General features: G+C 66.7%; 2 protein-coding genes across 3 annotated transcripts in view; one reads left to right on the top strand and one right to left on the bottom strand.

Moving 5' to 3' along the window:
- Positions 1 to 11424, top strand: part of SKI (SKI proto-oncogene) — a 60865-nt gene extending 49441 nt beyond the window's left edge. The window contains exons 2-8 of one of the 2 annotated variants that reach the window (XR_008616966.1): positions 5132 to 5251; positions 5333 to 5448; positions 5936 to 6198; positions 6308 to 6609; positions 7188 to 7418; positions 7980 to 8847; positions 11334 to 11424. Coding sequence is in view for 1 of the 2 variants with exons in the window: in XM_028487965.2 (XP_028343766.1) it covers positions 5132 to 5251; positions 5333 to 5448; positions 5936 to 6198; positions 6308 to 6609; positions 7188 to 7418; positions 7980 to 8168 (1221 nt within the window). In the remaining variant the exon portion in view is untranslated. Of the gene's footprint in view, positions 1 to 5131; positions 5252 to 5332; positions 5449 to 5935; positions 6199 to 6307; positions 6610 to 7187; positions 7419 to 7979; positions 8849 to 11333 lie in introns of those variants that run through there. The other variant, XM_028487965.2, reaches the window with a different exon arrangement.
- A 12735-nt stretch (positions 11425 to 24159) lies between these two features.
- The window catches only part of MORN1 (MORN repeat containing 1), a 48773-nt gene continuing 47484 nt past the window's right edge, over positions 24160 to 25448 (bottom strand). The window contains 1 exon segment of the mRNA XM_028484288.1: positions 24160 to 24737. Within this exon segment, the coding sequence (XP_028340089.1) occupies positions 24160 to 24737 (578 nt within the window).

Raw genomic sequence — 25448 nt, 5'->3', positions numbered from 1 at the left:
CTGGTTTTGCTGAATTCCCCCTTTCCTATTTCGTCTTTGGTTCCCTGTGCTTTGGTATCATCTAAGCAGTTCATTGGGGGTGGGCTCACACCTTTGGAGCCCTCATGGTTCCTCCGGACGCTTCACCTTCGGGTTTTCTCTGAGATGGTTCGAGGAAGCAGTTTATCGTAGGGAAGCCGCACAGAAACAGTCTCGGCCTTAGGGGGCCGGGGGGGGCCCTCCCCTGGCCGCCCACACCCCGAGAGCCCGGTGAGGACGTGAGACGCAGAGGGGAGGTTTGGGTCGTGTCCTTTCAAGGAACCGCTTTCCAGCCACGTGGAAGGTGCGCTCGTAACGGTGGCAGTGCTGGTCCGGCAGCCCCTGACGCCGAGGCCGGGCTGCGCTCGGCCGCCTTCATCCCGGCCGGTGGCCCTTGGGCGGGGGCCTCGCCGCGGCTGCTCTTTCCGACCTCAGTCTCCTGGGCGTTTGGGTGATGCTGCTGAGTCCCCCGCACTGGCCTGGGGGGCGGCGCCCCGGGCCCTGGGCCATCGTCACAGCTTCCTGGAGGAGTCGGTGTTGCAGGTTGGTGACCGGTGGTCTTGCCCCTCGGCCTCTGCCTTCTGCTCTGCACGGGACCCGGCAGCAGTCGCTCTCCCACACCCTCGCGGTCCTCCCGGCGCTTCCCAGAGCCCTCCCCTGAAGTGAGAGCCGCCTCGGACGGTGGGTGAGACGCTCTCCCAGCCCCTAGCACGGCCGGCCCAGGCCTTTGGTGCAGAATCCGTCGGACTGTGAGCTGGCAGAGGGGAGCCGCTGCCTGCAGGTCCGCTCTGAGACTGGCTGCTCTCCCAGCACACAGAGCAGCTCTGCACACTGGCCACTGCCTGGTGAAGAGGTGGAGGAGGGGGTGATGGAGGGGTGCGGGAGGGGGTGATGGGGAGGGTGGAGGAGGGGGTGATGGGGAGGGGATGGTATGGGTGTGCAGGAGGGCATGGAGGAGGGGGTGCAGGCAGGTATGTTGCACAGCAGGGCACATGCCTCTGGAGGACACCCCCAGCTCTGTGTGAGCTTCCCGTGGGGCTTCCTGCTCACCTGGAAGGTGTGTGTGCTCACACCCGAGAGGTGGGGACGTGGCCCCTCGGGTTGAGCTGTGGAGGCCGCTCGCTGCCTCCGGGGAGGGGCTGGCGCTCTCCCTGTATCTGACGGCAGGAGGCGCACCATGCTGCTGGCTGGGCTGGGTCAACCCGGGGTCCGGGGGGCAGGGGGTGACGCCGAGGCTGATGTCCTTCTGACAAGCAGACGACCAGGGTCTGGCGGCTGGACGGTGCGTGTCGTTTCCTGGCCGAGCACAGTGCCTGGCCAGACCCTCATCTGGGCCTGGTCCCCGAGGTGGCAGAACTCCTGCCCCCAGCGAAGAGTTGGGGGAGCCAAGTGTCGTTTCCTCCATGGGGCAGGTCTTCCATCCAGGCCCTGCTCCTTGGCCAGCGGCGCGGGTCTCACCGGGTGGACGCTCCCACCTGGTCCCCCAGCCACGTTGTCTAGTGTTATTGGACCAGAGGGCGTGTGGGGACCAGCCGCCCTCAGCCATGCTGAGCGCCCAGGGCAGCGGGCATCCTGGCCTTAGGCCCCGAGGCCTGAGGAGGGGACGCCTCTGTGCTGCCAGAAAACAGACCAATCCAGCCCGGGGAGGGGGGTGGTTACTGCTCTCCTCTGGCTGCCAGTGCGCGGCCTGCACAGCTGAACTTCGCGTGTGTGCGACCCTGAGCAGGTGCGTGCGCCCCCTGGGGGGGTGCAGGGAGGCCCCGCATCCTGACGACCCGGGGCGCCCTGGACAGACGCCTGCCTCCATGCAGGTGGCGGTTCTCAGGGCAGCGTGGTGCCCGTCTGGGCGGGTGGAGCCCTGTCGCCCACACATCCCGCAAGGGCTCGCGGATGCAGTCGTGGGCCTGAGCAGGGAGGGGACTCTGAGTGGCCACTTGCCTCCCGCCGGGCAGCTGCCGGGGCGGCGCGCGCTCCTCCCGCGTGCTCCATGCTGGGCCCAGCCCGGGCAGCCCCGCTGCGCCGTGTTCCGGCGGCGTCTCCCTCAGCCCTGCCTGCGTGTCTGTGTCCGAGGCCGTGAGTCTGGGCCTTCCTCTCCGAGCCCCGGGCCCTTGGGGCTGGTCCTGCCCTTGCTGCTGGGCTTCTCTTGCTCTCTCGCGTGCAGGGTAGCGCTGGGCGGCTCTGTGCCCTGCTGGCCCCCGGCTCTGCATTGCAGTCAGTGGGATCCGCCCTTCTGTACTGCTGGGGTCGCCCCAGAGCTGGGAACATGGGGCATGGGATGCCCCAGCGCTGTGTGCGCAGACGTCACGCTGTGCGCTCAGGCCTCAGCTCGGTGCCACGAGCTGCATCTGGAATGTTCTTTCTCTTTTCTTTTCTCCTCCACGTACGTTGTCGTTTTCTGTTTTAAGATGTCCAAGGTGTAGGGCATAAGAAGCGGAGGGTGGCGCGGCAGGGCAGGCCCACGGGGTGGGGAGCGTGGCCCGGCAGGGCAGGCCCACGGGGTGGGGACTGCGAGCACCCGGGGGCTCCTGGGGTCCCCAGATGTGCGGCCGGGGCCCCGCGTCCAGGCCCTCGTGCTGCCGGACCCTGGGGCTCTCAGCGCAGCGCTGGGGGCGGGGACTCAAACCCAGGGCGAGCTTCACCTTCGATGGCCCAAAGCCCTCCTTCCGCCCCTTCCCCACCTCTGGGCCTTAGCACAGGGTGTAGGCTGCTCCGCGGTGGGTCCAGGGCCTGCTGCCTGCAGGGAGGAGCCCCCCAGGTTTGCCTGGCTGGGCTGGCCTGGCCTGCAGGGCCTTTGGGGCTCAGGAGGAGCCCACCCCACATCCACCGCCCCGGTCTGCCTGCTGCCGTCGCGCTGGTCTCTGGCGGTGGCCACAGTCCCAGCAGCCGTCCAGACCCCACTCCACCCATATGCAGCGGACCCCACGGTTTGGTGCCTCTGACCTGGCTGACACTCCTGGCCTGGCGGACATGAAAGGGGAGTGACAGCACTCCCGAACTGTACCCCCAAATCCTTGCAGACGTACACAGGTCCCTGGGTGACGCACAGACCCCAGAGTGGGGAACGCCCTACGGGCAGACGCGTGTCCTGTCCTCCGTGGTGGACGGCCACGCGTGACCGCTGAGCAGTCCTGGGTGGCGGCACCCTGTGGCGGCGGGGTGTCTCCTGGGACCCACGTCTTGGCGCTGTCCCCACAGGCTTCTCCGTCAGGCAGCACCCCCCCCGCCCCCCCCCCCCGCGCTGGGGCGTGTGCAGGGGGCACGTGCTCCCACCCAGGTCCTCGAGTGTGGGGAAGTGGCCACCGGCTCCCAGCCCCGCTGCTGGGGAGCGTCCTGGGCTTCGAGGCGCCCAGCGGGGTCAGGAGCCCGAGGCCACGGGCTCACCTCCCCGCACGGGGGGATGTGCGGCCATCGCCGCGCACAGCTCTTTCCCCGACTGCCTGCTGTCGCCGGCCCGTCCTTCCCAGGGCTTTGAGGAGGCCACGCTCCCTCGGGGCCCTGGCAGCCCCGCGCCCGCCCAGCCTCGGTCCACAAGCTCCTCTTCCGCTGCTTCCTCACTTTCGTAACCGGTTGGCTGCGCTTCATGGAAGGTGCACCGGGGTCTGGAGTCTCGGGCTGCTCGGCTTCCCGAGTTGCCTCGCCGCGTGCTGGGTGGACCAGGGCTCGGGGTGAGGCGGGGGCAGGAGGCTCCGGCCCTTCTCCCAAGTGGGAAGCCGCCCCTGCCGCGCGGCTCATCAGAAACCCGCCACGAGGCTCCCTGAGGTTTCTCGGAATCGGAGGAGCCCGTGGGGTCGCTGTGGCTTCTCTCCCTTGAGAACTCGGCTCAGACAGGAAACCCCACCCTTGTGGCTGTCGCCCGGTCTAGGCATCACCGCAACTCCTTTCTCCTGAAAAGCAGCACCAAGTGGGTCTCTCTTTCCTGAGTGTTTTCAGGTCTGAGCAGACGGTCCCCGCTGTCTGTGGGGCCCCCGAACCGTGTCCTGGGGCTGGGTGGGCAGGCTGTTGGGACAGCTGCCCTGGGCGGGGACCGAGGCCAGAGCCTCGCCGTCCAGTCCCACAGGTCTGGGGCCCGAGGCCTACACGTTGCCTGGAGCAGAGTTAGGGAGCCTGGCTCCCTGGCTGCAGGGTCGGGGGCGGCCCCCTGCGCACACACCCACGCGTGCTGGCTCCTTCACCCTGGGGGCCTGGCCCAGCCTGGCCCCTGTCTCTCGAGTTCTGTGGTGATGGCCCTGCTGACCCTCGGGTCAGTTCTGGGGTTCAGTATTTTCTCCAGGTGCCCCCTGGGGCGGAAGGAGCCCCTCCCCCCATCCACCCCACCCCTCCTGAGGTCAGGCCTGGGGGTGATGTGGACACTGTCCCCCGGCCCCTCGCCCTCAGTGGCCTCCCAGACGTGCCCAGGCTCCAGCCGGGGTGGGCGGCGGAGGCACCGTCCGTCCTCCAAAGACGGTTCTGTTTTCTTGGGGAGGGACCCTGTGTCCTCAGGACTCTGGTGCCGGCAGATTGGGGGGCAGTTTGACAGCAGCCCAGGAGGCCGCTTGGACCACAGCGTCCAGCAGACAAAACGCTCGGCTGCTGGGCCCGGGGTCGCTGTCCCAAGCTTCCTTCCCCGGCGGCAAAAGACTTGGGAAGGTCGAGGGGGCTTCCTTGCCAAGCTGAACACGCTCAGTTCATTTTGGGAATGTTCCTTCAGGCGGGGAGGGGGCACGGCCCAGGGCTGCCCTGCCAGCCCAGCGTGCAGCTGCCCCAGGCCCACAGGGAGCTTCTGAAGTTAGTTCCATGTGGTGAAATCCAGAACTCGGGGGGTGCTGCGTGGCACCCCTGGAAAGCTCTGGGTGGCGCCAACAGGACCCTACACTCGGCCAGTGAGCCTGCCCACCGGGCTGCCTCTTCCAGACCAGCTGTGGCCCGAGGGTAGGGGCAGGGGTCCCTCCTGCTGTCTTGCACCAGTGCCCGGTGGGCGTGTGTGCAGCCCTGCTGTGGGGCCGGGCCTGCCTTGGGTGATGAGTCGGGCAGGGTGTACGCGTCCCTGGACACACCTCGTGCTCAGCTGCCTCTGAGACTGGGCCCTGGGGGACCCCTCGCAACCTGCCAACGGGAACTTCTATGTTGCTCACAGGTCTCCGAGCCCCCAGCCTCCGTAAGAAAAGCAGACGACGCCCCCTCCCAGCACCCCACATCCTCCGAGAAGGACAAGCAGTCTGGCTGGCTGCGGACTCTGGCCGGCTCCTCCAGCAAGGTGCCTTGTGGCCCGGGTGTGCGGGGTGGGCGTGCGGGGCGGCCCGGGGCCCAGCCTCTGACGGCGCCTCTCTCCCGACAGAGCCTGGGCTGCATCCACCCTCGCCAGCGCCTCTCTGCCTTCCGACCCTGGTCCCCTGCGGTTTCTGCGAGTGACAAAGAGCTCTCCCCACACCTCCCAGCCCTGATTCGAGACAGGTGAGTACCCGCCAGCTCTGATGGGCATGTCTGCGTCCCAGCTCAGCCTGACCCTGCTGCGGGGCCCCGAACCAGCCGGGGAAGCAGGTTCCCGCTTTAATCATCACTGAGCTCGACGGGCACGTGGTCTGGAGGCTGTGTGTCAGATCCCCAGCCCTCTGGTCGAGGCAGTTGGCAGAAGTGCTGGTTTTTTGATGGCATGGGGGTGGGTCGGGGGGAATGTTAGGATTTTCCGTGGCGTCTGGAGTTGGCCGTGCGCTCCGCGTTGGGTGTGGTCTGTCCCGCGTATGGTGGCCGATCGCCGTGTTGCAGCTCCCCCAGGGCCCCGGGCTGTAGTGTCCGCTCCCTCACGCGGTCCATGGGAGCTGGGGCCGCGATGGGGGGTGGTGTGCAGCGGGGGTGCGGAGGCGTGCAGGGGGTACAGGGGCGGGGCAAGGGGGTGCGGGGGGCAGATGCCGAGGCCCCGACGCCCGCCACACCCCTGCAGCTTTTACTCCTACAAGAGTTTTGAGACGGGCGTGGCCCCCAACGTGGCCCTAGCACCGCCAGCCCAGCACAAGGTGGTGAGCAGCCCGCCCTGCGCCACGGTCGTCTCCCGGGCCCCCGAACCCGTCACCAGCTGCGTCCAGCCTCGGAAGCGGAAGCTGACGGTGGACACCCCTGGAGCCCCGGAGACACCGGCACCCGGGTCTGCCCCAGAGGAGGACAAGGACTCAGAGGCCGAGGTGGAGGTGGAGGGAAGAGAGGAGTGTGAGTGCAGCCCGCAAATCCGCCCTCGGTGCGGCGGGGGGCGCCCGCCCGGCCCCTCCTGCGAGTGGACGCCCTGCTAACCCGCGCCTCCGTCTGTCTGCCTTTGCAGTCACCTCCTCCCTGTCCTCGCTCTCCTCCCCGTCCTTTACCTCATCCGGCTCCGCCAAGGACCTGAGCTCCCCGGGCCTGCTTGCCCTGCCTGCGGCCCCCGGCGCCCCCGATGCCGCGGCCCCCGCCGACGCCCCGAGCAGCGGGCTGGAGGTGGAGCTGGAGCACCTGCGGCAGGCCCTGGAGGGCGGCCTGGACACCAAGGAAGCCAAAGAGAAGTTCCTGCACGAGGTGGTGAAGATGCGCGTGAAGCAGGAGGAGAAGCTGAGCGCCGCGCTGCAGGCCAAGCGCAGCCTCCACCAGGTGGGGCGGGCGGGGGCCGGCGGGCGCACGAGCGTGCGGGGAAGGAGCGGGCGCTGCCCCGCCGGCCCCTCGCGCGCCGGTTCCGGGCCACTCCACCCGGGACTGCTTCCTTTCCCGGCCGGGGCCAGAGACCCTGCGGTTGTGCCGTCGGCCCCCTGGTCGCCTTGTGCGCCACCTTGCAGAGGGCGGGGCTGTCACCCCAGGGCTCAGCTGTATTCACACCTCAGCCAGCGTCTGACACGTGGCCCCAGCACAGCACAGCCCTGCCAGCCCCGAGAGCCCCATTTCAACCACTCTCTCAGAAACCTGCACCGGTTCCCTGGTTCTGGTTGGAGGTGTGGCTCCCCACATGCATATTCATGAGCGTGTTGGGGGCCGGGGGTGCGACCCCGAAAAGGGCCGCCGCCTCTCCTTCTGGCCGCATAGGGTCCCCGGGGCCCCCAGATGGCGCCAGGCCTGGGTGAGCCCCCTCCCCCGGCCGCAGGGACTCCCCTCGGGCTGTGCACGGTGGGCACAGGAGGGCCGGGGCCGGAGAGACCTGGCGTGAGGGCGCCCCTGAGCCGGCGCCCTCGCCCCAGGAGCTGGAGTTCCTGCGCGTGGCCAAGAAGGAGAAGCTGCGGGAGGCCACGGAGGCCAAGCGCAGCCTCCGGAAGGAGATCGAGCGGCTCCGGGCCGAGAATGAGAAGAAGATGAAGGAGGCCAACGAGGCGCGGCTCCGCCTGAAGCGGGAGCTGGAGCAGGCGCGGCAGGCGCGCGTGTGCGACAAGGGCTGCGAGGCCGGCCGCCTGCGGGCCAAGTACTCGGCCCAGGTACGTGGGCCGCCCGGGCGGGGAGGGGCTGGCGCGCCGTCCGCATCTCGGGGTCCCCCCACTCCTCGCGGGGCCGCCCTGGGCGTGGGGAGCCTGCAGGCCAACCTGGCCCTGCTGGGCTTTGGGGTCCTCCTTCCACGGGGGTGTCCGGGCCCCAGGCTCTCCTCACCTCCTGTCCTGGGGGGTGGGCCGCACCCGCACCCTCACGCACCGTTAAAAGGCTCAGGCTGTCCCAGTTGGCCACCCTGCCTGGCCTGGGGTCCACGCAGCCTCTCCTCCGGCCTCACGGCCGTCTCAGGGCCCCAGGCTGGGCCCAGGAGGCTGAGAGGCGCCCCGAGGCCGCCGCGCTCGGGGCTCGGGTAACCCGTTCCCCCACTCAGGGTCTCCGCGGGCAGGGTTGGTGCCGCCCGGGAAGCTCCCCCAGGCCCTGCCAGCCTCACCAGCCCGGGTCCAGTGGGCAGCGGGTGGGGCGAGCCTGTGATGGGCCGGAGGGTCAGGCCGGGGCCAGGGCGGCGGCCAGGTGGGGAGCGGGCCCGGCTAACGCGGGGCATCCCCTTCCAGATCGAGGACCTGCAGGTGAAGCTGCAGCACGCGGAGGCCGATCGCGAGCAGCTGCGGGCTGACCTCCTGCGGGAGCGGGAGGCCCGGGAGCACCTGGAGAAGGTGGTGAAGGGGCTGCAGGAGCAGCTGTGGCCACGGCCCCGCTCTGAGGCCACGGGCAGCGAGAGCACGGCCGAGCTGGAGCCCTAGCCGGACCCACTGTCTGCTGCGCGGAGCGGACGCCGCAGGGCCGGCGGGCGGGCGGGCGGGCGGTCAGCGGGGCTGGGGGCTCTGTGCCGGCGGGGCCGCTCCCCACCCCCACCCCCCACCCCCGGCCCCCCCAGCCCTGGTCCATATAGCACAACGTCTTACTGTGCCTAGAACCAAGCAAGTGTTTGGAACCACATACTTTTGGAATCCACTGCAAAATTTTCTACTGGCCAAGGTCAAGCGAGCAAGCCGGTCCCCAACTGCAGCCGGAGTCGAGGCCAGCTCGGTAGCTGCAGCTGGCCCTCCGCTTGCTGGATCGTTCTAACATTTACACTTTTGTGATAAGCTATTTAAAACCCATAAGGAGACTTGGTATTCAAAGAAGTCAACATGTTTTTTAATGACTAACTTTTAAAAGCCCCACCCACACGTGACGCCACCTGAGGACCCGCAGGGAGCCAGGGTGGCAGCCGCCCTGCCCCTCGAAGCCATCACAGCGCGCCCGCGCCCGCGGCCGCGTGACAACACAAAGGGTTTTTCTCCAGAGTCTATTTTTTCAGCCACAAGGACCCCCGTCTCCCGTGCTGCCACCGGGAAGGGCACGGAGAGCACCGCGCAGGCACGATGAGCTGGAACACTGCCGCCTTACCCGTCCGCCGCTCCGGCCCGCCTTCCACAGGTGTGTCCGCAGGTGTGTCCGCAGGTGTGCCTGGAGGCGACGGGAGACGGGTCCGCGCTGGCTGGGCACACGCGCCCTCGACCAGGCAACCCTCTCGGTTCGGCAAACGTTGCTCCTTCTGTTTGGGGACTGAGGCTGCAGCATTGGAACAAAACACAGCATTATTTCACTTTTTCTTTTTGTTTGTTCGTTCATTTAAACGTATATTTAGAACTGCACTTTGTCAAAAATCTTCCCTTCTCTTTTTATTCCCCAGTTAACTGAGGTTTTTACTTTCAAATACTGCAAACCGATTTATAGAGCATTCACATCCTAAGTGCTCAAGTGTTTAGAAACCCCTCTGGTGCTTGGTTGAACAAGGGAATCACACGAAAACGAAAATGCAAAAACTGAACTTCGGGGGGTAGTTCTGTGCCTTCCAGCATCTTGTACAGCAAACCCTGACTTTTTACCCCCAAAATATGTCTTCAGTAGCTATTGAATCTGCCACTATCACAATGAGTTACTTGCATTTATTCCAAATAATCTCGTTTACTCTCAACTGTATGCGAATTGTATAAGGTTTCTTATGCCCAAGCTTGAAAAATGATTTCCCAGTAGACGAGGTGGCTGCCCGTCCTAAAATCATGGTATTTATTTACATGGAGAGATCTTACCAGAACCCTCTGCCCGACTCCGTTCCAGCACCCCGGCAGCTGCGAGCGTGGCCGAGGGTGGTGCCGCGACCGCCGAGTGGAGCGGAGACCGGGTGACGGCATCGTCGGTGGGGTTTTGCCCTTGGTTTACTGGGTGGGGGCCGGGTGCTGCCGGCCCCCCTTCTAAAGTGCAATGCAAAAGGGACATCGTGTATATGCAGCGTTTGTTTGGTTGTTGTTGTTTGTTTTTTTTTGTTTTGTTTTTTTTTGTCTTCAGTAGCTATTGAATCTGCCACTATCACAATGAGTTACTTGCATTTATTCCAAATAATCTCGTTTACTCTCAACTGTATGCGAATTGTATAAGGTTTCTTATGCCCAAGCTTGAAAAATGATTTCCCAGTAGACGAGGTGGCTGCCCGTCCTAAAATCATGGTATTTATTTACATGGAGAGATCTTACCAGAACCCTCTGCCCGACTCCGTTCCAGCACCCCGGCAGCTGCGAGCGTGGCCGAGGGTGGTGCCGCGACCGCCGAGTGGAGCGGAGACCGGGTGACGGCATCGTCGGTGGGGTTTTGCCCTTGGTTTACTGGGTGGGGGCCGGGTGCTGCCGGCCCCCCTTCTAAAGTGCAATGCAAAAGGGACATCGTGTATATGCAGCGTTTGTTTGGTTGTTGTTGTTTGTTTTTTTTTGTTTTGTTTTTTTTTAATTTTTTTGCTTCTGTTTTTCTTTGCAGTTATTAAATCTGTATGCATGGAATTTAAAACCTCTGCCATACGTATATCCACCGATGGGCATTATTACCGTGTCGTGTAGAGGGTCGGTTGTGTCACGCAACACTCAGAATGCTGTGTTTAGCTTTGTTTTTCCAGAGTTGTGTTTTTGCGGTCATTTCTTCAAGGGAAAGTAAATGATTTAGTTGGAGCAAAGCGTTAAGCGTGTCAGTGTGCTTCTGTGCGGCTGTGCTCTGTTGCCAAGTCTGAAAATCCGTAGTGAGATCGCAGGGCCCCCGGGACCCGCCCTAGGCCACCTGCTTTGCTCCGTTTACTTTCTGCGTTTTTAGGCTCCAGAGGGAGACAGGTTTTTCCAAGTTGCGAGTGGGGGCCACCGCGCCTCCTCGCCCGCGCTCTGTCCCCTCCGGTCACCCGCACGTCTCGGCCATCGGGTCTACGCCGCCACCGTCCGGCTTGGTCCCCAGGTGTCGGGAAGAGCTGGAGGTGGGGCGGTGGACCCAGGCCCGCCCCGAGGTCCCTTGGCCGGCCAGCGCCGGTGGCGGCCCCCGGGCGAGGCCGGCCATGGGGCTGTCCACCCTCGTCCCCGTCCTCGGGGGCAGGGTCCCCGGGCTCCTGCCGTGCAGCTGCAGTTGGGTTTCTTTTCTGAAGAGGCACTCTCCCCGTAGGCTGTTGACTCTCCCCGTGTGTAATACCCGTTATCGAAATGATCGTGTATTCAGTTTAATCACTCATTATTTCTATGCTGAAAGAAGACTTTTAACGAAGGGAAAAAACAACAGCAATAACATTCATATCTATGGAGCAGCTAACTCACTCACATAATATCTTGCTTTTCGTACAGAACTCGCCGATGTACAAAGCGACCATGTAAATACTCTTTCCTCTGATACTCGTGTATCATACGTATACGTGGTGGGTCCTTTGCCGGGACTCTCTTCTTACCTGGTAACTGTCTTGTTTTCTGGGTTATTTCTACGTGAGGCAGAACATGCCCACCGGCTTGAGCCGGTTTTCTGGGCGACACCGCCCGCCGCGCCCACCAGGCTCGGGGAGGCTGTCTTGTTCTTGCTTTAAGTCAGGAGTCACAAATGACACTTTTTTTTTTTCAATTAAGGAAAAAAACCACAGCTCCACCCTCGTACCCGCCGGGAGCGTCTGCATCACCGTCCCCTTCTTTCCTTTGCTGCTGCTAATGACAATATGATGACTTACTCACTATTCGAAAACTATTTTTATGTAATTAATGTATGCTTTCTTGTTTATAAATGCCTGATTTAAAAAGAAAAAAAGAGCTTGGCATATTTCTCTATTTCTCTGTGTACCCTTTAGTCCTTTGGCGCCCCTCCCCAAACAGATGACATCGTAAGATAAAGGACGCGCTCGCCTGGCCACCCCAGAGCCCCCTCCTCTCCAGCACCCCTTGTCCCTCCTCCAGCCACCATCCAGGCCTGAGCCCAGGAAGGGGCGCCCGTCTTCGGTCGATCAGACCCTGGGGCCTTTCAGTCTCCCCTGACCCCAAGTGGACACGGGGCACAAGAGAGCAGCTCCCAGCGGGGGCGCCCTCCATCCCTCTCCCTCGGGGTCATGCCAAGCTACGGCTCCTCCTCGTCCTGTGGATGTCGGCTGGGGGCTCTTCCTGGCCTGTCCCCCATGGGGCCTGGAGGCCTGCCCCCCGGGGGTAGATGGCCAGCTCCCTGCAGAGTTGCCCCATGTCTTTAACAGGGAGGGGGCCAGGTGGCATCAGAATCGCAGACCCCAATGTGCTGCCCTGAAGGATGAGCAGCGGGCCACGCCCCGCCTGCCCGACTACCTGGGGGCTTCCCCAGGCACCCCCCCACCCCCCTCCCCAGTCCCAGCCCTGCCCCGCCCCTGGTTCTGGGCCCCAGGGTGCCACCTCACTAGGCTTCCTTTGGCCACCCAGGTCCGGCCTCCCAGCCCAGGCCGTGGGGCCTCTCACAGGTCACCTGGAGAAAAACGCATCCCAGCCTGGGAGGGCTCCCGGGTTCCTACTCCTCCGCCCAGCCTTGCGAAGCCCCCCGGACCTGGGCCCGGAAGTGCTCCCCTGGAGCCTCCGGGGAGGGGGGACACGATGGGCTGTAGTGTGGAAGCAGAAGCCCACTCCACCCAGGCCAGGCTGGGGCCGGGGACAGCAGGGCCCAGGAGAAAGCCGCCCCAAGGTCCAGGGTCAGGGGGTGCCACCTAGGGTCGGGGACAGGTCAGGGGAAGGGAGGCAGGCTGGGCCCTAAGCTGCAGCCCCGCCCCCTTCCCGCCCGTGCATCGGACCCGAGAGCCGTGCCTGGGGCCCTGGGCCCAGCGGTGTGAGCAACAGACCCACCTGAATGGAGCACAGCCACGGCCCCGATACCCTCTGCCCCCCTCGCAGGTGTCACCTGGGCCTGACTCCTGTCCCTCTCAGGAGTGGCCTTCCACTGAGCTGTAGGGCCATCAGTCAGAATCTGAGGGCCCCCTTCCCCGGGCAGGGCTGGACCCTGGGGCACTGCCCTGCAAGAGATGAGGCAGGCACGGCCCCCGGGGAGCGCTCCTGGCCCACGTACCCAGAGCGGGGAGGAGAGAGGGAGAAAGGCCGGTGGCCAGACCCTTTGTCCACGTTAGTCGGCCGTGCGGTCCCTCGTCCACCTGACCGCCGCCTCTGCCTGGACACCCAGCGTGCTGCGCAGCACTATCTCCTGGGGTCTCCTGAGTGGTCAGTCGTCCACTGCGGCCCGTCGGGGGTCCTGCAGGCATGGACGCCAGCTGAGGGAAGCTGAGGCCCTGCCACTCCCAATGCTGGACACACACGCCTTCCTCACGACCTCCACGGAGCCCAGCAGGGCTGGGTGGTGTGACTGGGGGTGACGTCCCGTGTCCAGATCTGCCGCCCCTGCAGGGCATTGTCGCCACTGCGTGGGTGCCACGTGCTCCACGGTCTGCGCTTGTCCCCAGAGCTGACTTGAGGCCTCGTCCTGGGCTCCGCCTGGCGACGGCCTCTTCTCACCCTTCCCCAGAGCATCTCTGGCCACCGGCCCCTGGCTCCACCCCAGCTCCCCGCTCGGGCGGTCCACGTAACACCCATGGTCCTGATGGCCAGGGAAATGGGGGGGGGGGTGTTCCCAAGGGAGACTGGGGGCCCTCTGGGGCTGGGCCAGTGCAGCGGGTGTGCAGTCTGGGGGTGTCCTCTTGGCCAGCGTGGTGCACAGCCCGTCGGGGGCCTGGAGCTGGCCAGTGGCAGCGCCCGGGGGCTCCGGGGTCCGCCGCCTTCCTGTGCTGCCCGGGGCTTCCCTCTGGGCTCACCTCTGGGTATGACCTGATGGCATTAAAGGGCCCTGGGCACCCCCGGCCCAGAGAAGACAAGATGGGAGCCATCGGAGCTCAGAACCCCCTTCCCGAGCCCATGCTGAAGGGGTCAGGGCACCCCGAGGGCTCGGGGAGAGGAGATCAGACCCTCGGGGAGGGAGGGACCCCTCCTTGGGAATTCCTGGCAGTCCCCTGCCCCACCCCTGGGTCCCCAGGCTCAGGACTGTCACACCGGCAAGGGCCTCTGTAGGGACCCACAGGGCCATCCCCCAGCCTGGCCTTTGCCCAGGGCCCTGGGCTGGAGCAAGTGTCCCTGCACCGGCAGCTCTCGGCGGGCCTCCCCCCGCCCCCCGCCCCCCGCCACGTTGGAGCCAGTTCCCAAGTCCCCCGAGGCCTGGGCTGAAGTGAGCCCGGGGCGGGGTGCTCCTGAGAACCTCCTTGGCTCCCCAGCTCTGTCCCTGCCCCGTGGCTCCCACCCCGGCTTTCACTTCTGCTCCGTCACTGGCAGCTGCGGGCCCCGCCCCGGCCCCCTCGGCTCTCAGCTGTGCCTGCCTGTGTCTTGGGGTCCCCACCCCCACCCCTCTAGTCTGCCGGCCCCAGAGCCACAGTCTGGCCCCCACAGCCCCTACCCAGAGTCCTGTGGTCAAAGGGGCCAACCGCAGGCCGAGCGCCGGGCCCTCATCCGGGGAGGCGGATGCCAGGCGCACCCTCGTGGAAAGAGGAAGCCGCCTGCCCTTCACAGCAACAGCTGGCACAGCCCGTCCTCCCTTCCCCGAGCCCCTGGCTCTCGGTGTGGCCCCCACCCAGCTTCCACCCCACCCACACCTCCAGCAGAGCCCAGCTGCGGCCAGCAGCCCCCACCCTGGCCCACCTGGCCCCAGACCCCAGCCTGCCCCTGCCCCCTCGTCTCTGCCCGTCCTGTCGCAGGGTCACCCCTTCTTGCTGGCCAGGAAGAGAACTGTCGGAGGCCTCCGCGAGCGGGTCTAAGTCAGAGTAGGGCGGTTCACGAGATCCCTGAGGCCTCCTTCCCACGCTGTGCTCACCAGGCCGCCGGGCAGCTGGTGGTCCACCGGGGCCGGCCAGGAGCCCTGGCCGCACTCTGGGTGACCTGGGTGATCCCCCCTCTCCCCGCAGGGAGGTGGAATCCCCTAGGGAACAGGGAGGCTGGCTCGTCCCCCAGGACAGTCTGTGCCCTCAGGAAAGGGTGGGGCTGTCAGCAGGATGTGAAACCAGGGCCCCCGGAAGGGACCCTGGACCCCTCCCCACAGAAACCCGCTGTGCTCTGGGGGGCAGCAGCCCTGCACCCTCCTGTCTGCCCACCCACTGACAGGCGACCCTGGGAGGGATACGGGGACAGAACTTTAGACACCTGGATGCCTGCCAGCCCCTGCCCCCAAGGATTGAGGACGTGCGCCTGCAGGCAGGCCTCACACACAGGGCCATCTGTGCCCAGGCCTGTGCCAGGGGCCAGGGCCGCTGGGGCTCCTAGCCCTGGAGCAGGTGGCCGCACAGCAGGGGGGTGGGCAGGCAGGTAGAGCCAGCCCGACCTGGCTGGTCGTGGAGCGTCCTGTGCCAGGCAGGTGTCCGGCCGGGCTGGGGTCGGGCCTTCCTGCTCTGCGCCCGGCCTGGCAGCCCCTGCAGGCAGGCAGCTCGGCCCAAGCTCTCTCCCAGGTCACTCCTGCTGCCATGGAGGCCTGTTCCAGAAACCTCCGGGGAGGTACCTTGTGTGGGAGGGAGCCTGAGGTCGCCTTCTCTGCAAGGCCCCCATCAGAGCACTCATGTCCAAGGCTACCCGAGTCCTGCAAAACCCAAGCAGAGAGGGGAGGCAGGTACCTGGCAGCGCCCCGTCACCGGTGGTGCCCCCCGCAGCCCCAGAGAGGCAGGTGGCATCGGGTCCCCCCTGCACCCAGGCAGGCCGTGGGCGCGGCTGTGCGGTCTGCAACCTGGCGTGTAGGGAGAGCCCTGGCAGCGCGCGCTTAGTGTCGGGGTGCCCACCCTCCCCCTCCTCAGCCCCTCAGGTTTCCTCCCCCCCCACCCCTCCCCCACGCTCAGAACCCTCTGGTCCCTCCACCGAGTCAGGAGAAGAAGGTGCCAGGCGCCCTGCAAGCTGGGCGTCAAGTGTGCACCAACTTGCATCGGGGCCCACCCCACAGGCCTCCCTGGGCTCCATCCTCTGCGGCCCTGGGGTCCCCAGGCCCACAGCGAGGGTGTGGGTGGGAGCCTGCCTGGAAGGAAGGCCTGCATCCTGAAACCCTCCAAAACCAAACCTCCCTGTTCTGGCCAGGCGGGTGAGGCGGGGCCCGCTGGTGACGCTGGCCGGGCGCGCTGCATCAGGCATCCAGGGCTGTGTCCACGGCGCCCTCCGTGGGGCCCCCAGCCAGGGCGGCTGGGAGTGGGACCACGGGGACAGGTGCTCACCTGTGAGCACGAGAAAGCGTCAGACACGGGGCAGCAGCTGCGAAGACCCCCACCCTGCCCGGTGGGCAGGACGCAGGGCCCAGGAGCTCCGCTGGAGAAGAGGAAGTGGCTGAGCCACCAGGGCTGGGGTCAGAGACCCAAGGCCCTCAGGCCCAGGACGGCTGCAGCACCTCGTCTGGGGCAGGCGTCTCCTGGCCTTGGGGGCAGGCTCTGCTCGAGCGATCGGCTGCGGGGCTGGGGCCGGGAGGAGACCACCAGTGCGCCGGCTCTACACGCCCGCGGCCGGACTCGTGGAGGTGCCACCGAGAGGCCCGAGTGACCCAGTGCTGCGGCTGGCGCCGGGTGGGCAGCAGAGCCCGGGCAGCCAGGCCGGGTCGTCCTGTTTCCCTCCTCTCTCCTCTGTCTGCATACACCTGGGGTTCCGTCGGGCGCCAGAGGGCTGCAGGAGCCGGGCAGGATGGCGAGTTCCCATGAGTCCAAACCCCCACCCTGCTCTGCCCTCGACGGGGCCTTGACCTGGGGGACGTGTGGCCCACACCCCAACTTCCTGTTTCTAAGAAAAAACAGTCCCAGAAAAGGCTCTGGTGGTTTGTGGAGGAGGCTCCCTGCCAAGGCCGGGCCGGGGAAGGGTGGTGTTGCGTCCAGAGGGCTGCAGCCGGCGCGGCCAGGCAGGTGTCACTGGCCCAGTCACTGGGGGCGTCTGCCGTTCCCCACAACTGCTTCCCCGGAGGGAAGGCGGCGGCTGCTCCAACACGCCCGGTGCTGGGAGGCCCAGCTGGTCGGGGCTCCTCCGCCCAGGGCGGCCTCCCTGCAGGCACCCCTGCCAGGACACGGGCCTCGCCCCCGCCTTCCTGCGCCCCCGTGTCTGAGGTTGGCGGTGGGCCGGGTGCCCGGGCCTTCCCCCAGCCCCGGTTTACGCGGCACCCGCGAGACCGCGTCTCTGCCAGGCGCCAGGATGGCCCCAGGCCCTGGAGGTACCACCCCGCCTGGTCGGAGGCAGACTAGGCTCCTCCCCTTGCCCCGCCCACCCCTGGGGGAAGGGCGGGGGCGGAGGAAGCCCCTGGGGAATTATAATGCTGGTTCCCAACATTCCAAATTCCTGCTCCTTCCGGCTTGGCCGGAAGCCGGGCCGGGCGGGGGCCGGGGGTGGGGGGGGTGGGGCGCGGTGGCGCGTGGGCTGGGTGCAGAGGCCCCTGGCAGGCCCATTTGGGGTGAACCTAAGCCCCTTTGCCGCCTGCTTTGCACGCGGTTCCGGGTTCCCGGTCCGGAGTCTATGGCTGCGGGTCGGGGGCCACGCCCTGCTGGGCCAAGGCCGCGCGGCACCCCAAGAGGCCTCTCACAAGTCACGCGGGTCTCGGACGCCCAGCAAACGTGCCGATGGGGGTGCAGAGCGCGAACCCGAGATGCACCCCCAGCACGGGGTGTCCGTGTGGGGCCCGGCACCCAGTGAGTCAGGCAGGGAGTGGGTGTCTCCGCCGGAGTGAGTCACCCGGAGGGTGTGCGCCCCTCGTGGGCGGTGCTAGGAGCCTGGGGGGGCGGGCTGCGGGGACAGGGGAGGTGGGTTACGCCCTCCCCAGGAAGGCCTCGCTCCAGTCGGGACAGGGCAGATCCCCCCACTTCCTTCCCCGGAGCTGCCTCCTGAGATCCAGCGAGGCTGGAGAGGGGAGGATGCTGCGCCCCATCTCCGCGGCCGAGGGGGCTTCCCCGGCAGAGCGGGGGCAGCGGGAACGCAGGCGGCCGGGGTCCGGAAGGGCCGCGCGGCTGCCGCCCCCGCCCCGTGGCCTCAGTTTCCGATTACGCGTCTACAGAAACCCCGACGCGGCCCCCGGGCCCCGCCGCTCGGTTTCACTTCCCCTCCCCCTGCCCGGCGGGGGGCGCGGGGCTCTGTCCGCCTCCGATTCCGACGGGGGTGGGCACGGCGGCTCTTCCGGCCGTGGGGCGGGGTCGGAGATGGGGTTACGACGGGGCGGCCCGCCCCCACCCAGGCCCCTCCTTTCCACGCCTGCGCCGGGCGCGGGGGTGGGGCCGCGCGTTCCCCAGCCGCCGCGAGGTCGACCCCCCCCCCACCCCACCGCGAGGGGCGGGATCAGGTTCATGCCCGGGGTGGGGGCGGAGCGGGCCGGGGCAACCCACACCCCGCAGCCCGAGCACTCGGGCCCGGGGCCCGGGGGTGGCGCGATCTCGGGAAGGAGGGAGCGGGCGGCAGGAAGTGCCCCCTCCCCTCCCGCCCTGCGCGCTGGGGAGAGGCGAGATGGGGAGAGACAGAGGGGTACCCTGTGGGGGGGGAGGGGCCTTGGGGGCACGTTGGGCTGGAGTCCCCGCGCCCTAGCTCCGGGGTAAGGTAGGGGGCTCCCCACACGCTTCAAGCGTCTCCCCTGCGGGGGCGGGCGGGCGCTGACGTGTCCACGCATCCGAGCGCCGCGCGGCCTAGGGGGGCCGGGGTGTCGGCGCGACCCCCGGCGGCGGAGGCGGGAACTGCACCTCCGGACCGAGCGCGGGGAGGGGCTTGCTCCGGGGTCGGCGTACGAACCCACCCTCCCCAGGAGGTTTCTGCTCAGCCTGCTTGGGTGCCCTTTTCTCTGGGGGGGGGGCCGCCTGCCTTTTATGCCAGATCCGAAGGAAAACGGATCCTTTAAGACCCTTCGAACTTTGGGCAGCGCGTTCCCAGCGGTGTGGAAAAGCATCCGTGCCCAGAACCCTGCCCGGGCTCCCTGCAGGCCTTGGGCCCCTCCCCTCCCCACTGCCCTCCATGCAGTCGCGGACTTGAGCCTAGTCACTGCTGGGGGGGTAAGCACCTCCTCTGGACGGGGTTGGGGGTGGGGAAACCCCAGGGCACCCCAGCCCCCGGGGTGGGGGTGGGTGGGGCCTTGAAGGATGTGACCAGAGAAGGCCTCGCATGACCTGCTTCCCCTGTAGAAATGCTCTCCCCTGCCCCTCTCTCCATCCCTGTCTTCTCTAGGCCTGGCCTCCTCTGTCCCCAGGCCTCACTGTCATCAGGATGGTAACCACCTTGTCTACACACCCTTCCTCTCCCAGGCACTGGCGGGTACTTGGGGCCCCCTCCCCAGGCCCTGCCTTGCCTCTGGGTCCTCCCCCCTCCCCCCCCCCCCCCAGCTCACAGCAGGTCTGGGCTGTTCACTGGCCAGCTCTCCAGTGCGCCCGCTGGCCGGCAGGTTCTTTCCAGATCGGGGCCTTCGTGGTGCTCCAGGTGCACCCCCGGCCCTGACCCGGGCGTCTGCCTGAAGGCTCCCCTTCATTTCTGCTCCACCTTTGCCCTCGTTTCTAGTGGGGTCCTCGAGAGGGCCTCACCAAGGATTAGCCCACAGGATGAGAAACCCCTGGAGGGCCAGCCCGGCCTCGATCTGGTGCAGAGGCCCCGGTGGCTGACGCGGCCAGGCTGGCATCTGTGCTGCGTGGCGGGCCAAGGACTGTTGAGGGCTCGGGGATGCACGGGGTGCGGGGTGTGGACAGCACTCCTCCCGGGCCCCTCCCCGGGTGGTCCCACCCACTGGGCTCTGGAGCCGCATCTGAGAGGGCCCTGTCCTGGTTCCTGTTGCTGGGTGTCCAGGGGGCGGGGTCAGGGGCGGCTGACCGTGCTCTGAGCCTCTGTGGACGGGAGGGTTACCAGGAGGATGGGTGTCCCGTGTCTGGGGGAGCAGTCCCGCTCAGGGGCCGTGCGGGGCGGGAGGCTGGCCTGCCGGCTGACCCCACACATCTGGTGTCCCCGTGACAGTTCTATTTATAGCGTCCATCGAGAACGTCCCGGGCCGTGGCAGTGGGGCTCCCGCCCGCTCCTCAAGACCCAGGGCCTCGCTCCAAGAGGAACCCGGGCTGGGGCAGCTGCGGCCAGTGTGGGTCGCTGCCTGGCTCGCTTGCCCCCGGGCCGCCCCCAGGCTTGCTGAGGGCCCGAGGGGGGCCCGCGGCAGCCGCTCCCCACTTGCCTCCCAAGGTCCCCTGTGCCCGCCCCAGCCCGGGTCTTCCATCAGAGAGGCCCCGGGCTGGCCCTCAGTGGCTGTCCCTGCCCTGAAGGGAGGGGGCAGGAAGGGGGGCGCCGCGGGCAGCTGTCTGTGTGCCCCAGCGGTGTTGCTGAAACAGGCCTGGAGACCCTCGCCGACTCTGCCAGGACCGAGGGCTCCCAGGGCACCTCGGGCCAGCAGCAAGCTCACCGAGCGGGCCACGCTGCCCCGTAGCCAGGCTGGTGGGCTGGCCCCCCTGTGCCCTCCAGGAAGCCCTCCCTGGGGGTGGCAGGGGGTTGCTCTGCACAGCTGGCCTCGCCACCCGACTGGCACCGAGACCAGGCGGCCTGCCTGGGCTGCGGAGAAGGGAGGCCTCCGCCGCAGGCATCCTGGGCGACCCGCCGGCCAGCGGGAGGGGAGGCTGGGTGCTCTGAGGGGCTGTGCCTGCCAAGCCCCTGCTGGGAAGTGGGCTGGGCAGAGGGCAGGTGCCCCCACCTCTCCCATCTCTTCCTGTCTCTGTGTGTGTCCCTCGTCTCTGGCTACGGACTCCAGTCGAGGAACGAAGGTGTCCTCTGTTCCTGGTGGGGCTTTGCTGGGACTCAGGCGTGTGGTGGTCACTCGGTAAACGTCTCTTCCGTAAGTGGACCATTTGGAGCCAGTCCCCAGCCCCAGAAGTCAGAGGTAGGAGGAGGGTCCACCGGGGACGCCGAGGCCCAGGGGAGAAAGGAGCCCCCTCCCTGAGCCTGCTGGAGCCCGTGTAGCCTCCTGGGGTGTAAGGCATGTGGGGGGGCAGCCTCGAGGCAGCCCCCCACCAGCCTCTGTCCGCCTGCCTGCCCCACCCCGGTGTGGAGGAGGGTGGCTTGGAGGCCCCACCTGGCCCACTGGTGCTGCTTTCCTGGGAGACTCCCAAGAGGCCTGCCTGCCTCTGAGGAGAAGGCCCCAGGCTGGGGGCTCTCCAGGCCAGAGGCAGACGCATAGCCGCCCCCGAGAGGCAGGCCCGCTGGAGCCCCCGCCTGCCCGGGGGCCACTGTCTGCAGGTAGGGCCCTGCCTGCGGCCGCCTTGCCGCTCTGGCCTTTCGTGGTCCAGGCTGGATGCTGCCGCTCTCAGGACCCCCCTCTTCCCTCCCAGCTCCTCCTCCAGCTGGTGTAATGGCCGGGCCAACATCTCTGGCTTCTGCTGACCCTCCCTCTTTTTTTGTTTTTTCTTTGAGAATTCAGATTTTCTACAGATTTGTCTGTGGGACACAGTGTGAGGACTGGGGGTCCTAACGGGCTTGGGGTGGTGCCTCTGGTGTCTGAACCACCCCAGCACCCCCCCACCTTCAGCAGAAGTCCGGGCGTGTCCCTGGGGCCGTGGCTCGGGCGCGCGGCCAGGAGCGGTGCCCGCCCCCCGCCCAGGACTCCTGGCAGCGGGTGGGCACGAGGGGAGGGGCAGGGGACAGCGCCTTTCACCTGGGACCGTCCTGCCCCCACCCCACCTCCCGGGTTCCAAGCAGCCCCTGCCCTCGGGCTTCGGAAAGTAGGAGGTTTCGTGGGCCCTGTGTTTGCGGGGGCTGCCGACTGAACAGCCAGCTTCGCTCCAAGTCTGCGGGGGCACCCACGGTGGGCAGCCCCCGCCCCGCGTCCCGGGAGGCCCGCGTCGTCCTTGTGGGGCGGCGACCTTGAACTTGCTGCCCTGGGTTTGGGGACTGAAAACCGTGATGCCGATTTGGAATCCAACCCCAGAAGATGCCTCCTGACCCGGGCGTGTGGGAAACACAGCAGCTGTTTCTGTTTCCAGCATTTTTGTTTTTTAAACGGAAACATCGTTTTCATTGTTTTTCTTCTGACAGAAGTGTGGTCTCATCTCGAAGCGAAGAAGGAGGTGCAGAGCCACTGCCGAGTCTCGGGCTGGAGCCGGTGGGTGACGGGCCTGGAGGAAGCTGTCTTAGGGGGTTTTCAAAGACACGGGGTCCTGGCCGGGGCTCTGCCCCCGGGGTTCACGCAGCCCTGTGTGGACACCACCCCCTGCAGCTCGCCTGCCACACCTTCCGGAGGGGGCACCGTCCTGCACCCCCTGCGTCTGCCTCCACGCACTTTGGGTGGGGTAGAGCCCCCAGGATCCCAGGCATGATGCAGGAGTCAGGGGTCCCAAGGACGGGCCCCTTCTGGGAGCTCACTGCTGGGACACCCGCAGCCTGTCCTCTCCTGACAGGCATTCAGAGGCGGGGCCCCTGCTGGACCAGGCTGGAAGCATCTGTGGCTCCTTGAGCTTGTCGAACCAGAAAGAGGCTGACAGATGCGGCTTGCTCCAGCCTCCCCAGCTGCCACCCCACGTCTCAGGCTCAGGACTACATCAGCTCCCTCATCGTGGAGGTGCTGGGACCCCCTTTCCCTCACTGGCTGTCATTGCTCTCTGTTCCCGATGCCCGTGCTGGCCCTTGGCGGGGCTCACTACCCAGCTGCCCGCGTGCACACTGGGAGCCGGGACCGGGCTCAGCTCCCCGGTCCTGCAGGGGGATCAGCTCCCCGCCGCCGCCCCGTCTGCCAGCTGCTGGCTGTGCGTTAAGGCAGGTGTATTGAGGGAAAGTTGGGTGGGAAACCTACTAAGGGAAAAGCAGGAGAGGTGAAGGGCTCTCGGGCTCTGGATTGGTTTTGATCGTCAGCCTTCTCTAGCCTTTCACATTAGAACCTAATTATTCCACGTAGACCTACGTCCTAAAGACAGATGGACCTCTGCTCCTCCGTCCCTCATCACATCCGTCTCCGTCCACCCACCATCCATCTATCCATCCCTCTGTTTAGTCATACTTCCGTCCGTCTGTCCGTCCGTCTGCCCTTCCACCTGTCCTTCCAGCTGTCCCCCCGCCCCGCCCTGCACACCTCCTGTGCCTGTTTGTCTCCAGTGCCTCCACGCTGCCCAGCTTGGAGTAGCGGATGCGCCAACGGATGCTCCGCGTTCACCCGTTCCTTACAAACACCCGCTGGGTGCCTTGTGTAGGCCACATGCTGCACCAGGTGCCGAGGTGCGCTGGTGTACAGAACTGAAGAGATGCCCGCCCTTTGGGAGATTCGTTTGTGAGACGCACGGCGTCCTAGCCCGTGACACGTGCAGAAGACGAAAGAGGAAGCGGGGAGCGTGGAGGCCGTGTTGCTGGAGCTGGGGTGGGGAAGGCCTTGTGAGGAGGTGAAGAGCAAGTGCAAAGGCCCTGAGGCAGAAGCGTGCCCAGCCTGGCTGAAGGACGCAGGGGGGCAGTAGGGGCAGCGAGCCTTCTGGCGGAGGAGAGACGTCGGGGCAGGGCGAGTGCTGGGTGGGGTGAGATGGGGTCAGCTGGGGATGCATCTTGAAGACCTGCAGGATTGCTGGGGCTGAGGTGGGGGCGTGGACCACAGAACAAGAGAGAACAAAGGCGGACGCGGAGGAATTGGGCCTTAACGACAGAAGACTGCGTAGTTGTCAGCCAAGCAGGAGGAGCGGGTGTGGGGCACGTCAGGTCTAGGGTGCCCTGGACGCCCGAGGGGGCTGCTCCACCACCGCTGCTGAAGTCAGGGGAGACCAGGAGACAGCGAGCTCCCCGGGAGGTGGGGGGCGGCCCCAGCCCCAGGCCCCAGGGCTGAGAGTCAAGGGGATGGGGGGCCTTGCCACGGCCACGTCTGGTGCCTGGAGCCCCTTGGGGCAGGTGGCCCTGCTCTGAGCACTGAAGTGGGGGCGGGGTGCTCATCGGGGAGGGGGAGGGTGCAGATGGCAAGCGTAGGAGGGAAATGGGTGCTGGATGAGGGGCGTGGGGTCAGCAGGGCGTTTCGGATGGGAAGCAGCAGCTTCATCCTCGTGGCTGGGGGCTCAGGGGCCCGTCCACTCAGGCCCAGGGGTGACTGTGCCGGTGACGGAGGGGCTGAGGGCTCTGGGTGTCCCCTCCCCCTTCCTCACACTCCGCGAGGGCAGCAGGTGGTCAGGGAGAGGATGAGGAGGAGGTCGTGGGCTTCGAGGCAGGGGGTGAGCCCAGCCCCGTGCGGATGCGGGGAGATCTGGGGGCCCCGGTGGAGGCTTTGGATCCGGGGTCTGGAGTGTGGTTGAACCCCGAGTAGGGGGTTGGCAGGTGCGGGCCCATCCGCCGGCTCCTCCACGTGGCTGCACGTCTGGCTGCCCCCAGGCCTCCCGGTGTGTCCCCTGCTCTATCCCCCGAGCCCCAGACCTGGCTGATTGGCTGGGGGTGCATTTCAGAGGCAGCTGTAAAATCTGACAAGCGGTCCCTGCAGACACGGCCTCTGGTTTCTGTAAAACCAATCACCGGCCTACGGCCTCTTGATTTCTCGTTTGGGAGCCGTCCTGACCCCCAGGTTGCCAGCGGGGCCCCTGAGCCACCCTCCAAGGCAGGGACGGCGGGGAGGCAGGCGCTGGCTGGCCGGCCTCCGGGCAGTGCTGGCCCGAGGGGTCAGGTGGGCCGGCTTCGCTGCAGGGCTCGGTGGCCGGGGGACTGGGACCGCCAGGCCTGGGCTCACCCCGGGGAGAGCGTGGATGGTGCAGACGGGCCAGCCGAGAAGGGCACCAACCACCACCGGCCGCCCCGCCTTGTGACGCCCAGATGAGCCGCCACGTGCGTCCGGGGGTCGGGGGAGGGGGTCCCCTCGGAAGTCGGTGTCGCGCGTTCTATTAAAGCCAGTGGTGGGTGCCTCGGGCAGCCCCCTAGCTCGGGGCTGCAGGGCCGCCTCCAGGGACGTGGGGCTCTTGGCCGAGCCCTGCGCCGAGACCCGAAGGTGTTTGAAGGCAGCGGGTAGCGTGTGGCCCGGGAACGGAGGGGCGGTCATGTCACGGGTCACGACGACACCCCCCCCGTGAGGGGCGGGCACTTGGACCGGGGTGTGCCGCCGCCCTCAGATCCCCCGCACCCCCCAACCCCCACCCCGGGACCCCGCCTCGGTACCCTGCCCGGGGCTCCAGGCCCTTCTCCTCCTGGGGAGCTGGGTGTGCGACGCAGGTGAATAGGTGCATCTGGGGGGAGGGAAGCCGCCTCCCACCCCACGTCCTGGGGCAGAGCTGGGGCCGGACCCGAGGACACATGCCAGCTCTGCCAGGTGGGCCGGGCTCAGGGCCTCCCCACCCCGCCGATGGGGCTGCGTGGCTGAGGGCAGGGATTCTTCTGAAAATACTGTCCTATCTTTGTAGGAGAAAGAGAATACATTTCCTCTAGGATGCTTTTAAAAATGATTAGCCTCTGAAGACATGGCTGTCTGTCCGCCTTGTGGGAAGGGGCGGCTCTGGGGGTGGGAGTGCCGCCTGCCGGGGGACATGGGAGAGAAGGAAACACTTTTCTTCCTTGCAGTCTGTAAACTGTCTGGAGAGCTTCAAAGTTGGAGAAACCATAAAAAAGAAAATAAGAAATAACAGAAAGTGAGGTTGCCATGGAAACCGTCCTCTCCCGCCCGAGCCCGCCAGTGCTGGCACCGGAGCGTGGAAAAAGCTCGCAGGGCTGGCCGGGACTCCCACCAGGAATGCGGCCGCAGCTGAGGGGGGCGCGGGAGTCGGCTCCCACCGTCAGGGAACATTCCAGCACCCGGGGTGGAAAACAGGCCACCTCCCTGGC

This window comes from Physeter macrocephalus, chromosome 3 (assembly GCF_002837175.3).
Source record: "Physeter macrocephalus isolate SW-GA chromosome 3, ASM283717v5, whole genome shotgun sequence".
In the NCBI taxonomy this organism is placed as follows: Eukaryota; Metazoa; Chordata; class Mammalia; order Artiodactyla; family Physeteridae; genus Physeter; species Physeter macrocephalus.
This window is presented reverse-complemented; position numbering and strand designations above follow the sequence as displayed.